Source organism: Styela clava, chromosome 4 (genome assembly GCF_964204865.1).
Source record: "Styela clava chromosome 4, kaStyClav1.hap1.2, whole genome shotgun sequence".
In the NCBI taxonomy this organism is placed as follows: domain Eukaryota; kingdom Metazoa; phylum Chordata; class Ascidiacea; order Stolidobranchia; family Styelidae; genus Styela; species Styela clava.
The window spans coordinates 8,984,216-9,000,013 of record NC_135253.1 but is presented as its reverse complement, the minus strand read 5'-3'; the positions used below and the strand labels follow the sequence as shown (position 1 = coordinate 9,000,013).

The following is a 15,798-nucleotide window of genomic DNA, read 5'->3' as shown; positions in this document are numbered from 1 at the left end:
ATCATCTTGTTTGAATTCAGGTGTTTTCAACCACTGGTCGTTTTTGAATCGCATAATTTATTTTGTGTTTAGACAACAGACATTATTGCGTGATTTTGAAGGTCCCCCGGTCAGCAATTTTATTTTAATATCCACGCGCATGCAAACTGAATAGGATAAAAACCTCCATATCTAAACGGCAATTATTTCAATTGTTATCATAGGTGAAAGAAATGCTTCAAATGCAATCCGATTTCGAAGACGAAAAAGCGAGATTGAACTCGAGAATCAACGAATTGGCGGTTGGACTTGATAGATCGAAATTGAAGGTAGCAGACAGAGATCGCGCAATAGAGGAATTGGAGTCACCAAGAAAACAAATGGTAGGTTTTTAAAAACAATGACGCCATACTCGATAGCGTCATATTCGATGACGTCACGAAGGATTTGGGTAATTATCCTGTATTCGATCAAATTATATGTATGGTTTTTTCATATACGTAGTTTATTTATTTTGTCTTATTTGTAGGAAAGCACTCGCTTAGATGGAGCACCGTCAGCCGAAGAGGAGATTGCCCGACTCCACGCAGAGAAATTGGCAGTTGAGCAGAGTTTGAGAGATATTGCTCAAACTGTAATTGCTGATGCTGATTTAGCTGTGGCATTGAGTGACAGTCCTCGTGTTGGAGCGGCATTGGATGAATTGTCCGAATCAATGATGGACCTTGGACTTCAGTCTCCAAGGTAATAAGACGCTGTTAGAAAGAAAGTTCGGTTGTTTTATTTTAAAATTTGATGCATTTTAGTGTTTAATTGACTAATTGTTGCTCGAATATATTACCCAAATCAGGTTAATTTATCTAATTAAAGAATTTTAAAGTCTCTTTATAACACCCTCTATATCAAAGTTCTACCGCTATTTGACTCGTCTCCCTTGTCCAGCTTTAATCCGGGCAGAGTACTTCTGTTCTTTGAACCACTTGGCATACTTGATCTCATCAAATACTGCTTTGTCCTATTACCGCTCAGTGTTAGTGGCTCCTTTAAAAATGAATGAATATTATCAAACGGAATTTCCAGCAATCATACACTAATACCAATGGAATTTTTTCCGATTGGGTTTGTCTATTGTTATCCTAACTAGTTAGTCTCCACCTCAGTATCCTTTCCATGAATTTTTCAGTCAGCAGCGCCCCCGGCTTCACTTTGAGTAGGAAAATCTGCCAAAATGAAACCGAGTGTAATAAAAAGCGTTGTCCCGATTCCAAAAAAGTTTTAACACCAACTTGATCAATTTAGTCTTTCGCAAAAATGACGTTTTGCATATTGACCGTAGCCGTGAAAAACTTCTCTTTGGCGCAGGACTAACATTTGAATTGAATTTTTATTTTGAAGTAGTAAATACTATCAAATAAGCCGATTAGTAGTAATATCGTGAAATTGTCGTTATTTACATGAGAGTTTATCCCTCTACACTTTGGAATATACAGTATAGTAATTCTATCTATTCATTTTGCAATGAGCAATACAAGCTATATTTTCCATTATTTCACAAAATTCTGACCGCAATGCGCATATTTTTTAGTCGAGTACGAACTGTTGATGTATCACACTTAACATTCCATGTTCAAGTCACTGTTTGACAATACCATTGACGTCACTGGAATTCGCGTTCGCGCTTTTATCTTTATCCATTTTACACTCGCGGGCCACGAAAACCGCTTCGGATTTTTTCCAACACTTCATCGTCGTGTCAACAACCCTTACAAAGGTTAGTTTTAGATACTTGTGGACAATCGATAACGTTAAATACCAATGTCACAAAGATTGTTAGATTCAGAGCAATAGACGATCACAAAGTATACTTTTGCGCTAGAAGTATTGCAAGGTGTCAGCAGAAGAATATGATTTTTTTATGAAGACAGCATGTATCTTTTTCTAATTACGAATGCTTATGCGAAGCAAATGAATTTTGTGCAGCAACAGATGTTATATAAGTTATTATTAAGACAGTAAGCAATTTGCTATGAGAATCTTACGAAGTTTACAGTTATACACGTTTAGCAAATGTAGAATGGTTCAATGAAAGATGCCATTTCTCATTGAAAGTGACTTGAAATAATTAATCACCTCTGAATATTAGAGATATTTGCATTTCACTCTCGTTTTCATCAGATTATGACGTAACATAGTATTCTTTATAAAAAAAAATGGCGGAAAGATCTACCTCATCAAATATAATAGTCGGGAGATGTACAACTTCAAGCCCTCATTATATTAACTTAAATGGGAATCAACATAATCACACAACTCCTACACGTAATGGGCATAGGATACGATTAACTTCATATGAAAATGAAGAATCTGTTCTCAGCAGTCCTGAAAATTCTCCAGAGACAGGAGAATCGAAAATACGGTTCGATAGAGAAGGAAGAAAGTGTAAAAAAATTTTGTCGGATATCATAGAACATGACGAAGATAAAAATAATGAAAATTTGTTGTTCGGAGACGATTGTTTTAAAATTGATCCAACGTCAACTTTTTTGACAACATTTGTAAGGGTTAGCCCGCTGTCAGCTAAAGGGTGGGTTTCCCCGAACACGATTTTTGAGTTATTTTTACTGTGTTTTTTATCTTCGGAGTTGGCCATCATGCTAACTTATCAAAAATGTTGGTTTAGTGGGGGTGCTGAATTCCAGTAATTGAACTTTAAAAGTAGTTGAGCTTTTTATATACATGGTTAGTCGGAGTAGCATGTACCCAACTACTGCTTCAATCCCCCTGTATTTGTGTTATTAGAACCCTTTGGATTTACTGTAGTAAGAAACTTGGTCAAGCGTTTATTTTGAGTTGTGGACGAAAGTCTTGCATCAAACTTTCACAAATTTAATTCTTTAGCATTTGGAATGATCATTGTTGTAAACTACTCATCTGAGGAAGTCCGACTTAAAGTCAGACGGAACTTTATTAAATGGAATTAAGTTTTAATCAATACTTTTATATTAGCAATATAATAGTATGTCTATTTCTATCACTGATATTTGTATATATATTTAGTAAAACACCCTAGTTTCTTTAATATTATTAAACAAAATTCATTTTTCTGTTATTTTACAGTCGTGGACTTTCTCCTCACCGTTCCCCATCTCCCGGTCGAAGATCCCCACGTCGTAACAGATCTCCTGCAGTGCGTGGTGTGTCTCCTTCATTTGCCGATTCCACTTACAACGCTGTACAGGCAGCATTACAGAAACGTCAACTTCAAGTACAGGTTTGTATTTTAAGCGAAATAATGAATGAAGTTCTTTACAACGGGCCCAATACAATGACAAAAAAGTGCTCCATGATTACAGATTGTCTGATTTTATCTGCATAACCGTGAACCTGTATCAAAGCTATTCCAGTTATTCGAATAGAAGCAAACCACAAATTATGCGAATTATTTAAATAAAAGTGAAACACAAACTATTTGCAAAAACCGGGGCAAAAATTCATTCTGGATACCATACAAGAAATTGGTTTAGCCTTTTAGTATTGTGTATTTTTCTCGGTATCCTCGGGAAAGTCAGAGGTATTCAAATATTTGAAATAGAAGCGAATAATGAATCCCTTTACGCAGAAAATCAACCAATATCGATTACACATTCGATTACATTCTCCAGTCCAGGTAGCTCCATCCAAAATCTTAGGTATGATGTCAAAATATTTTAATTTAAAAGCTTCAATTCAAAGAATTTAAAGAAGAGTATGCAGTGTCCTATTGAATCCCCAATAAAATGATTTTACTTATTTATTTCAAAATTTTATCATCTTCAATCACAGGAACTTCGTGCCAAACTCGATGCCGCTCGTGATGCAGCATCGTCAGTCAAAAAACAACTTTCTGACAGTGAAGTCAGCAGACGATCCATTGAAAACGAACTGTTGGCATTGAAGGAAGATCTGGATTCCACTAAACGAGCTAAGGATGATGCCCAGAGGGATGCTTACAGATACAAGTCCAGTGCTGAAGTTGTTGGAAGGTTTGTGAACGATTTTTTCCAAATTGATAGAAAAAGAAGAATACTGTAATTTTCTAGTATTTATTCATGGAGCATCGTAATTCATTTATAGAGCAGCTTTTAACAGGAGTAATTGAAGTAGCCAGACAATAGGGTGGGCATCTCAGAATATTGAACCCAAAAGATCAAATCCCAAAGTATCCCAGAATAGAATATGGTTCGGTATTCTGGCTTGAATTCAACTATTCTATCATAGTAATTTATTCTGATTGCTCGTTCCTACCGCTATTTCTAATAAGAAAACAGAATTTGTAAGGAAGCATTTTTCCATTCAATCTCAAGAAGGTTTTATACAAGCCACTAGATTGTATATATATAAAGACCGTGGAATGAAGTTTGTAAGGGTGAATGTTCAACCCCGAGATATTCAAGCTGAGATGCCAATACATTTACGCTTTTTATGATTATGCCACCGTGCCCATATACGGTATTATAACATTATTTCAAAATTTATGTCATGTCTTCTTTCAAACTCAGCGAAAAACAAGAACTTCGTCGAGTACGTCAAGAACTTCAAGCAAGGATCGATGCATTACAAAGCGAAAAGGAAAAGCTACAAGCTGCTAATGCAGAATTGCAAAGACAGAGAGATAACATCGAAGACGAAAAAGACGATTTAGTGAAGGATTTGATGAGAAGAGAAAAAGATTTGTCAAGAGGGTGAGTCATTATATTCCTCATTTGAAAATATTTTAAAGCCGAAGCAAGATGACCTATAGATAATTTTCTAGAATAGTTTTCCTAGCAATGGTCGAAATAAGGTCCCATAAAAACTTTTTTGAGGATTTCAATACTCATAATTTAGTTTATTGTGTATGGCTACTTTGAGACACCCTTATGGGCACCACTTTCTTTATACCTTTATACCCTCATCCAGGAATATATTTAAAGTTTTTTTTTTCAGTATTACTTTGCGCTATATTTAAAAAAAAAAAATTTTAGCGACAAATTAAAGCTTATTGTCTTTATTTTTTCCAGTCATAAGATGGTTGAAGCAATGGACGGAAAACAATCTTCACTTCGTGAGGAACTAGTTTCTGTTAAAGAGAAGTTAAACAGAGCTTTACTCGACAAAGAAGTTATGGAAGCAGAAAAGACTGAAGTATCAGAAGCATTAACAAAGGTAAGAATATTGCTTTTTCAATAGTTTTTAACTATTTAATATGATAACAGTTTTTTCCAATTGAAATATTCAGCTGGAAATTCATATAAATAAATTTTTTTTGTTTTCTGAATAAGGCAATTTTTAGTAATTTGGTAAATTGTAATTCACTTTTTCGAGACGCGAAAAAAATCCGACAAATATGACAACGGTAATTCTTAGCAATCTGCTTGTGTTGCTCCACGAAAGGTATAAGTTGGAATCATAATATAAGTAATATAAATTCAATATTATTTTGAGAACGTTCTAAACCCGAACAACTTGAAACGACCTGAATATATATAAGAATATCATTTGTGGTTGGAGTTAGGCGATGATAATGCCAAATTGATTATTCGTATGCAAGTACTGTTTGTGCAATGCAATGCAATGTATTTTCATTGTTTCATAAATAACTATATGAGCCTGTCGTAAAGGGTATATTATCATTTTAACATGTTTTTAGAGAACCTTGAACACTTTTATTTTCCATTCACAGGTTGAATCGGCTAACGCTGAAATCGAACTTGCTTTGAATAAACTGAAAGCAGAAGAAGCATCTTTACGTGATCAATTGGCAAAAATGCAAGCTTTGAATGAAGGTTTAGCTCAAGATAAAGTTGATTTGCATAAAGTTATCGCACAGGTAATGTATTATAATCAGGGATGGTCAAATAAAATTATTTCCTGTAGTTATTTTTGCTTTCAAAGGACGAAAAATGATTGAACATTCCCCACAATAAAAACATTGCAGAAGTTAAGATGTGCTTTGTGAATATTCACATATCGGAGTACTTATGTCATGAAAGATTCGCATTAAAATACCGACAAAACATAGACAAAATTTATCCCCGGCTTACGTGTAACAAAGAATAGCATATCTATGGTCCTCTATACTCTATAATATCACTGTAAAAAATTATAAAAAAAATTAACTGAACTTTTGTAGTAGTGGTATTATTTATATATTCGTCATACTCGACCAATTTGAGCTATTTATGAAATTGCTTCAGGAATAGTGATCGATATATATTCTGAATTGGAATTACCTCTCCCGTAGAAAAATAATGAACTGTTTACAGTTACACCCACTCTAATATTGTTCTAATTATCATACTGTAATCTATGTTGACCCACGAGCCACGACTTCTTATGCCATTTAGCTTGTCCTACAAATTGCAATACTACAAGGCTACAAAATTCTCTTATAAAATTTTAGATGGAAGAGAAGCATGCAGCTCTTGGTGCTGAAAAGAATGATTTGGCACAAGAGAAAGACTGCATTCGTGCTGAACTTATCAAGACCGAGCAAGAGAAAATGGATCTTCATAACGAGAAACAAGGATTGGATCAGAGTTTACATCTGACACAACAAAGCAGGGAACAATTGGAACAAGATTTGATGATGTTGCATAGAGAAAAAGCTGAACTGACAGATAGCTTGGCCCAGGTAGAGTTGATAGAATTGTCCATTTTTGTATTTGAGAAAAAACTAAGATCAGAAACATATGCCATTTTGTTAATATCGATAATTGTATCGATATCGATATTGGCGACTGAACTTTATTTTGCCGCGGAAGAATTGACAAAAAATGATTACAGTATATCTATACTCTGAAGTTGAAAATTTAAAATCGAGTCAATTTTGTCTGATCACACGTTCAAAAAATTTATTCAAACTAACGAGACTACTCTCTGTTTATCCAACACAGACTTCTAGACAACGTAAAGCACTTGACGAAGAATTGCAGAGAGCAAATGAAGATTTATTACGTCAAAGTGATTCTATCAACAAATTATCTCGCGAAAAAGAAGAATTAACAAAAGAAAAGGCGAACTTGGTTGTTCAACTCACAGCTTGTGAAAGAGAAAACAGAACGCAGTCAGAAGAAATTGCAGCATTGAGGTATTTTAAAAATTATTTTGCTATTTTGTGCTCTGTAATAAAATTGCAATGCTACCGGCATATCTCAGCAATATGATTTTATTTGAAAGTGTCCTTCCATAGATTTCGAATTTGTATTTTTCTGACTTATCTATAACCAGAATATTTATAAATAGTCCCAGCTGTTTACGGGAATCAATTGACTTTTTGTGGACGACTCAATTTTTTTCTCTCACAATGACGTCACAATGTCTATAAGTTGGTACGACTATGAATTTTGAACATTGGTGCGCGCGTAAGCCTATTTTTCTGTCCCATTGTGAATCATATTTTTAATTGCACTAGTTACATTTCTAAACTTTGGAACAAAATATAATATTATTTTTTTGCACACCAGAATTTAACTCGCTAATATACCAATTCGGCAGTAATCTTAATTTAACAAAAGGGACTTTTTTCGAACCAATTTATGTAATTGTAATAACCTTCATCGACTTTTCAGATCCGACAAGGAGGCTCTTGAGACCAATTTATTCGACTGTCAATCGACCGGAGGAGCACTCGATGCTAAGAAAGAACAGCTCGAAACAGAAGTCCAAAATATTCAGTTGAAGAACGAGGGACTCCAAAGTAAATAAATGACTAAGATAATTCCCAGTGTGAGAAACAATGTTTACTGTTAACAAATCACAATAATTCCAGTGACTATTTGAGGTGTTCAAATAACTTATCTGAAATGTTTATATTCTCTTTTTTTCTTGTTATACTATCCCTTGCTATACTATGTTCTATATCTTATTCTCTACATATTTCTGGTGAATTTATTTATTTTTATGACATAAAGTTTCCATTTTTAGTTGAAATCGGGCGTCTTCGTCAAGAAATGGAAGCTGAAGTCTCCAAATTGGAGAGAGACAAGCAATTACTTAACCAGAAAATGATTCAGCATGAGAGAGAATCTCAAGTTGCACTCAAAACTGAGCAACAATCTCACGAAGAGGATATTGAAAAGAGTACTCGTGAGAGGGTAATATAATTTTCTGACGGAGCTTTTATCAGAGATATTTACCAGACACCATACCATATTTTGACCGATACCGATTATCCGATACTTGAGATTTGAGATTGACCAAAATCGATGATTTAATCTTCATTCTAGATTAATTATGACGTATAAATATTAACGACGTCTTTTTATATCAGTCAAATATCAAAGACAACAACACTTCACCAATATTTAAAATTAAAATATAATTCGAGATCATATTGACATTGGAAGTTCAATCAGTTGCTCTTATTACGTTCCTGAATATTTGTATATTACTTCCAAAAATTCCCGGTATGAACAGGTATCTAACAAGCACTAATCAAATTTTTAGTACCGAGAGCTGTGTAGTTTATTATAGCATAGCAACTTACAGTACTTTGGAGCGGCATAGGTTCCGGTACGTAGTCTTCAATGAAAGATTTCAACGATTTGGAATTAACATACAAACTGAATTGCGCTTGCTTATTTTTCATTTTTTCTTAGTTTATTTAAAATAATATATTTTATGTAGGATACTCTGCGTTTGGAATTACAAGCCGAGAAAGAAGAAGCTCTTCATCAATCTAACCTTGAGAAAGAAGAAATGATCGCTAAATACGAAGCAGAAAAGCAAGAATTAAACGAAGATATTGAAGCTATCAACCAGGTAAATTTTTCTAATCTTTCCGCTTTCAGTTGTAACAAGACTCATGACAAGGACCTTTCGATGCGCAGTAAGGTGATAAGATTATAGAATCGCCCTAACTTTTAACAATAGTTTGCAATAACCTTCTTTCAATTCAGTTGAGGTAATGGTACAAAGATTTATATTGCAATATTTTTGTCAACACTATTAAAAATATGGCATGGTATGCAAAAGTATGGTCAAAACCTACCACAATCTTACTAAAACGTGCCAAAACAAAATTTCGAGGAAAATCGAAAAACTTTATTTGATATTTATTCACTATATCTGGAATATTAGATAAACGCAAACAAACGACTCGCCGTACAACCTGACTCATTTTAAATTTTTTTTAGCGATTTTTGGTTTTAGCGATTTCAGAAATTTTTTAAAAGTAAATGCATGGTTACGACAACTAACTTAAGTGAAATGTTTTAATGTTTTCATTTAGCAATATCGAATTTGACATAAAATCCCAATAAATTCGAAACGACAATACATTTTTGAACTCTTTAAATAAAAAATTTGAAGATGGTCCCTTAGCAAAAAACTTCACAAAATTTCAAAATGAATATTTGTGGTCCTTCTTTGTATATTTAAGTTCAAACGGGGTTTTTCCCACACGGTATATTCTATTATTATAAACATATTCGCGACGGCTGCCTTTATTTTTGTTATGTGTAACCTGATCCACACAGACGATGTCGATATTGTTATCATTATGAAAAATATTTTTATTGGTGGCTGGCGCTCTATTGTTATCATGTACCCAGTGTCCTTGAGATATACGTCAGTTTGTCAGTAAGTACGCCGACCAGATGTTGCCGTTATCTAGCTTAGCAAGCTGTATTAGAGTTATGGAAACAGCAGTGTCGACTTCTCAGCAAAAATAGTGACGTCGTCGAAGTTGTAGTACAACAAAGGGTAGACTTAGATTCGAACACTCAGGCTTTACTCGTATTATATATTTATCTATATAGCGATTATTGCAGTGCCTACATAAGTACAGCTTCTTTTCCCATTGCCTTATTGTTAATGGATCCGTATATATAGATTGTAGAAAACTGTAGCAAAAATCTTTAAAATATTGGGTCTTTAAAACGGATAGCGTTACACTTCCACTAAATTATATTTTTCAAATTATTTTCAAAACTTCCAAATTTTTTTTGGCATATAACGATTAGTACAGCGATTAATTGAGTTGGAGTGACTTTATACAGGATAGGTATCGTCTGTCCTTGTAATATCACTTGTGGCGAATTGTCATATTTTATATTTAGCTTGCAACGGCACATTAGCTGTATGTATTGAGATAGAATAGGGACCCAATCTAGATAGATAATCATGGATACGCAAGTTATGTTTCGTGCATCACGTTATAACAACTGGATGAAAGATAGGTTTAGTTTGGCGAGGTTAGCTGAAGTAAGTATAACATAATAGTTGAGGATGGGGAATATTTAGACTTAATTAACACTTTTTTACGTTTTCACTCCGAATAAGGCTCTGCTTAGGTATCTAGTGATATGTGCGTAGCTATTCAATTCCAAAGCTGTAATTATTGAGCCATTGAACGCCTAAACCTATATATATCAAGGCTTGTTCATAACATAATGTTGTTGTATAACATAATAGTTGAGGATGGGGAATATTTAGACTTAATTAACACTTTGTTACGTTTTCACTCCGAATAAGGCTCTGCTTAGGTATCTAGTGATATGTGCGTAGCTATTCAATTCCAAAGCTGTAATTATTGAGCCATTGAACGCCTAAACCTATATATATCAAGGCTTGTTCAAATATATATGAATATTTAGATATTCGCGAAATCAGGACAAAATTGTTATTTCAGACCAAAAACAAATTTTTTAAAAAGTGAAATTACAAAATTCTAAATTCCTTTTTTTTTAAATACAGTTTTCTGTATAAAACACTAAATTCGAATTTCTTTTCAAATTCGAAGTTGATGTCGTTCTACGGACTCGGTTCCTGAAGAACCTATGTTATCCTCGCAATAGAATTCAAGTTTATAATATCCCCGATTGGGGACAATATTGCAATATTAATCAGCAATATTAAATATCACCATATTTACTTCGATCTTTTCACAAAACAGGAACACAATGAAGCACTCATCATGGCCGAAGCCGAAAAACAACAAGTTCTCTGCATGAAAGAAACAGAAAAGAATGCTTTACAAGAAAAATTGAATCAAACTCTGAGAGATTTGAGAGAACAAGAATCGGAATCAGAAAAACTGAGGAGAGATGCTTTGTCAAAACAGGAACAAGATCGGGTAAGTCCATCATTATAATTTTGTACCTGCCGTTTCCCATTTTGTATGTTAAACCACGTTACCTATAATTAGGGCTAGGCATTTTCGAATACCTTGTGATTTCAGAATCGAATCGAATAATTTTTTCGAATCGAATCGCGAATACTTGAAAATATATAATTGTAAGCGACTTTATTACAGTAATTGGTCCTCTCAACAAATGAATTACTGAAGACAGAATAAATCACTCAGATAGATTACTGAGCGTTCACACAGAATAACTCACTACAGGAAATAGTCATATGTTAGAATTTCGTTGAAAAAATACGACTCCAATGAAAAAAAAACTTGGGGAATTCACCTCGACCATTAGCGGAAAGATAAAAACAAGATTCGAATATTCGATTCGAAATGCCCAGCCCTACCTATAATTTATAAATGAGTTGTTCGCTATATACATGATTTCAGAGGCGAAGATTCTTTTCCATGTTTGTAACATTTTGTCAAATCTATAATTTCTCGAGTCGAAATTTTCAAATGTAAAAAATAAATTTCAATGTTCTGTTTCGGGATCCGGAGTTTTCGTAAACCCGGAGTCGTTGGTTGAAACCGGGTACGGTTTTATGAATCGCTCGGAGTCGGAGTCAGATTGGACTCCATAGCCTTCTCACCAATAAACGCCATCTGCTAAACCTCCTAAAGTATCATCCATCACTTGAGTGCAAATGCAATATTACGTTAAATAAAAGATATTTTTAAAATGAGTTGTTGAGTAAACTCGAATTTTGATGTACTTTTTGCTAGAATACTGGTATATTATTTATTTTCATTTCATTTAATAAACGTATAATTTCCAGGCCACACTCAACCACAAATCTCAAGAATTGAAAGATTTCCGAACTCAATTTGAACTGAAGACAGAAGCTCATGAACGTGAAGTCAAACAACTCAACGAAAACATCAAACAACTGCAGAAAATGAGAGAATCCGCTCTCAAAGAGGTTTGTGGAAGTTAGAAGAACTATTTCAATACTAGTTGATATTAATATAAGATATTTTATGATAATATTTACTATGCCTCTATAATAAAAATATAGATAATACTATATTGCTAAAATTTTCTCGATGCGCTCAAAATCTGTTCCAAGTTGTCGTCTACACGTTTAGAGGTAAACTACATATAATTACCACTCAATTTCTTTCTTTCTCACACAGGTTGAGGAGTTGAAACTTCAATTACGAATGGTTGAAGATGCAAGGGATGGAGTGAGAAGAGATTTGATTGAAGCACAAAGAAAGGTTAAATATATTATTGATTACCTTACGCCTGTCATTCGTCTGTAAAAAAATACAAATTTGTAAAACTCCACATATTTCTACTCAAGGTGAGGGAGACAGAGGAAGCACGTGATTCTCAAAGAAAAGAAAACTTGGAGTTGAAGAGAAATGTGAATGACGAAGTACATGAGAAGGATGCGGTGCAAAAAACTAACATGGAATTGAGAAATAAGGTCAAGAAAGCTGAGCAAGAGAGAATTGCACTCAAGGTGAGTAGATGTTATATCTATCGTCTACTCAAACAATAAGAATACATATTTATGTGTTCCAGCAACCAACTTCTCAAATCTTAATTTTGTACTATGATATTATAGAGAGCCAACGAAGAGAAAGACCAGAAGATTTCAGTAATGGAAGAAAGCAGATCTGGAGTACAAAAAGAAAATGGCGATTTGAGAGCCAGTCTTCGTGAAGTCGAGAGAAGTCGCTTGGAAGCAAGGAGAGAATTACAAGAACTTCGCAGACAAGTAAGTCCAAACATAGCAGATTAAACATCCACAAATCGTACGACATTTGGGCTGTGCCGTGGTAACATCAAATATTTTACTACTAAAGGTTAAAATGCTTGACGGTGAAAACAACAAGAAATCGAAAGAACTTGAAGACTTGCAAGCCCGCGTATCACGTGACGAGGAAAGAGAAGAAGAATCGAGGAAGGAATCGTTTGGATTGAAACAGAAGATTGTCGCTACCGAGGCGAGCAAAGAACAAGCTCTCAAAGAGGTAACATAATCCAGACATTTTTATGAATATTTTGGAGTTCGGTCATCGGAAATCTCATTGGCTTAGGATTTGATTAACTGATTAACTTTATGCTTATAACTATGTTATACCTTAGTCACATTCTCCCTCTTATGCAGTTAATGGGGAATACCGTTACTCGTTTAGAATAAACTGTAATATGTTTTTGTCATAGTCCTGTCAATACGCCGAAGGAAATATGTAATATTTTGTTAAAAGTAACAAATTTACCACAAGCAGAAACATTTTAGCTGCGAAATTCAATCCAAATTTACTATTTTAGAATTCGCTTCTCACTCGCAAATTGGCTGAAATGGATGAAGAATGTAGACTCCGTGAACGCGATTACCTTGCACAACTTGCTGAAGGTCATCAACTAGAGAAGAGATTGAAAGACGATGCCAGAAATCTTGTGATCAAGTTGGACGGTACCGAGGAAGAGTTGGCTGAAAACAAACTAAAATTGTCAGCCGCGGAAGGCAGGATAACTGGGCTCGAAAACGAAATCGTCAAATTAGAAGGTAAATTTGGATCTTAATTATTACGTCATCATAACGATGTCAAATCTGATACGTGACGTTATCATTTTTTTTTCAGGTGCCAAACGAGACGTTGAATTTAAACTTGGAAGCCTACACAGTGCACTGAGAAGAACTTTAGGAATTTCTAGGTTGGGCAGAACCATGAGCCCGATGAGAGGAAGCCGATCCATCAGTCCTTCACCTAGAAGGTAGATATAGTAAAACAAAATAGATAAATCAATCCTTTTTTGTTTTACACGTTTTTTGTACTACTAATAGTTTTGCTAACTTCACGTATTTAGGATTACTTTTAAAAAGAAGAAGATTGAAATGGATTGTATGCGTTTAAATTCAGTGTTCCCACCTTGCGAATAAATATAATTTCCACGCGTTTTGTACAAAATTATTTTGTCGTCGTTTGCAGACGCTCAAGATCACCAGGCAAAGGATATGATAATACATATACCACAACAACTGACGGAAGAGGAACACCGATACCAGATACTGGATCACCTGACCGTAGCAGAAGCATGTCACCAGGATTGGCTAGATCCGGATCTCCATTGTAAGTCACATAGTATAATCTTTTTTCTTATATTGCAGGGGAATTTGCATATCCTATACTTTTTAATCAGGAGTTGGGGTTACGCGAGACTAACTGCGATATTCAAACTCCATGGTATTGGGATGGGGGATCCGTATGCGTATAATGCAACGACGTTGTAGCGAAGACGACTATATGACTATATATATTTTGTATTTTGTGGCAGTAAATTTTACCAAAATAAAACTAATATTTATAGACGAACGGAACAACTTGTCCAAGATATCGACCCAGAAGTAGTCCGAGCATCTTTGAGAGATTTCTTGCAAGAATTGAAAGACACTCAACGCGAGAAAGATGACGCGAAGATAGAAGGATCAAACCTGACCAGACAAGTAAGAATTTTTATCTTCCAATTTGTGCTGTTTTATTATATATATATGTATAGTTTATGCTCAACAAAACGACAATGTCAATGGTAGGGTCGTTTTCTGTTAAACATGGTCAAACACAATGCGTCACGTCTCATTCAGAGTGTAATAAATTTGAGAAGCCATGCCACAGAGTGATTCATATCTTTTCATAAAACAAACTATAGCGTTCGAATGAAATTTGACTGCGACTCCGAGTAAAGTCCTGATAACGTAAGCTATAATCAACTTGGTTCTAATTCAATTCTTCATTTATCATATTTGTACTTTGCAGTTGATGGAAATGGAAGCTGACAGGGATCGGGCAAACCAACGTCTACAACAACTCCAGAAATCTCTCGGAGAGGCGGAAGAAGGAAAGAGGGGTTCAGATGGAAGACTTGCTTCTGCTCAGACCGCTCTTATGCTCCAAGAAGAAACGATCAGACGACATGAACGAGAGAGGAAAACAACAACCGAAAAGCTCGCAAATATTGAACGAGCACTGCAAAATGCTGACAATGACAGACGAACATTGCAAGTAAGTGAATGCTTCACATGTCAGGTATTTCCACCATTAACAGTGTACTACTGAGACATTAATTGAGCAAAGTCTAGCTGATTTCCATTTTTTGAGCTTCACAGCTCCAAATGAAATACTGAGACAAGCTCACACTTAAACAGTAATCTAGCTTACTTGATTATGAAAGTCTATCTACGTTTAGGAGTTTGAATTTTTTACCTTTATGAATGACAATTTTATTGATTGTCAAATCAACACTTAATTTTTTTTTATCTTTAGGACAAACTCAATAAAATGAAAGCAACTGAAGCACGATGTGAATCCGATAAGAAAAAACTGAAAGATTCATTGGAAATGAGTGAACAGAGAGCGACTAAACTTGAGCTTGCACGTAGAGCACTGGAAGGAGATTTGCAAAGAAATAAACTGAATACAAATGATAAAGAAACTGAACTACAGGTATGGAAATATATTCTAATATATGAAAAGTTGAATTGTTTTTCAGAAGGCTCAGAATATGGACGCACTTATGAAAATTAAGGCAGGTTATGCTACCCTCAAAGCTTATTCAACTCATTTTTGTGTACTAAGTTTAATATTCATCGCTTCGTCCTTTGTATTTAAATGTATTACATTTGAACCGTGCCTTATAAATTTATTGGTATGAC

At 34.6% G+C, this 15,798-nt stretch overlaps 1 protein-coding gene across 4 annotated transcripts in view; it reads left to right on the top strand.

The window, feature by feature from the left end:
- The window catches only part of LOC120326499 (uncharacterized), a 39,874-nt gene that overhangs the window by 19,466 nt on the left and 4,610 nt on the right, over nt 1–15,798 (top strand). For all 4 annotated transcript variants that reach the window (XM_039392808.2, XM_078111667.1, XM_039392809.2 and 1 more), the window contains 24 exons: nt 204–362; nt 509–723; nt 3,097–3,250; nt 3,802–4,001; nt 4,518–4,700; nt 5,019–5,163; nt 5,681–5,827; nt 6,401–6,631; nt 6,894–7,087; nt 7,569–7,696; nt 7,924–8,093; nt 8,626–8,760; nt 10,895–11,074; nt 11,911–12,054; nt 12,269–12,352; nt 12,439–12,600; nt 12,706–12,858; nt 12,947–13,114; nt 13,416–13,653; nt 13,730–13,862; nt 14,078–14,218; nt 14,457–14,592; nt 14,903–15,148; nt 15,410–15,589. In XM_039392808.2, coding sequence (XP_039248742.2) covers nt 204–362; nt 509–723; nt 3,097–3,250; nt 3,802–4,001; nt 4,518–4,700; nt 5,019–5,163; nt 5,681–5,827; nt 6,401–6,631; nt 6,894–7,087; nt 7,569–7,696; nt 7,924–8,093; nt 8,626–8,760; nt 10,895–11,074; nt 11,911–12,054; nt 12,269–12,352; nt 12,439–12,600; nt 12,706–12,858; nt 12,947–13,114; nt 13,416–13,653; nt 13,730–13,862; nt 14,078–14,218; nt 14,457–14,592; nt 14,903–15,148; nt 15,410–15,589 — 4,026 coding nt within the window. The remainder of the gene's footprint in view (nt 1–203; nt 363–508; nt 724–3,096; nt 3,251–3,801; nt 4,002–4,517; nt 4,701–5,018; nt 5,164–5,680; nt 5,828–6,400; nt 6,632–6,893; nt 7,088–7,568; nt 7,697–7,923; nt 8,094–8,625; nt 8,761–10,894; nt 11,075–11,910; nt 12,055–12,268; nt 12,353–12,438; nt 12,601–12,705; nt 12,859–12,946; nt 13,115–13,415; nt 13,654–13,729; nt 13,863–14,077; nt 14,219–14,456; nt 14,593–14,902; nt 15,149–15,409; nt 15,590–15,798) is intronic.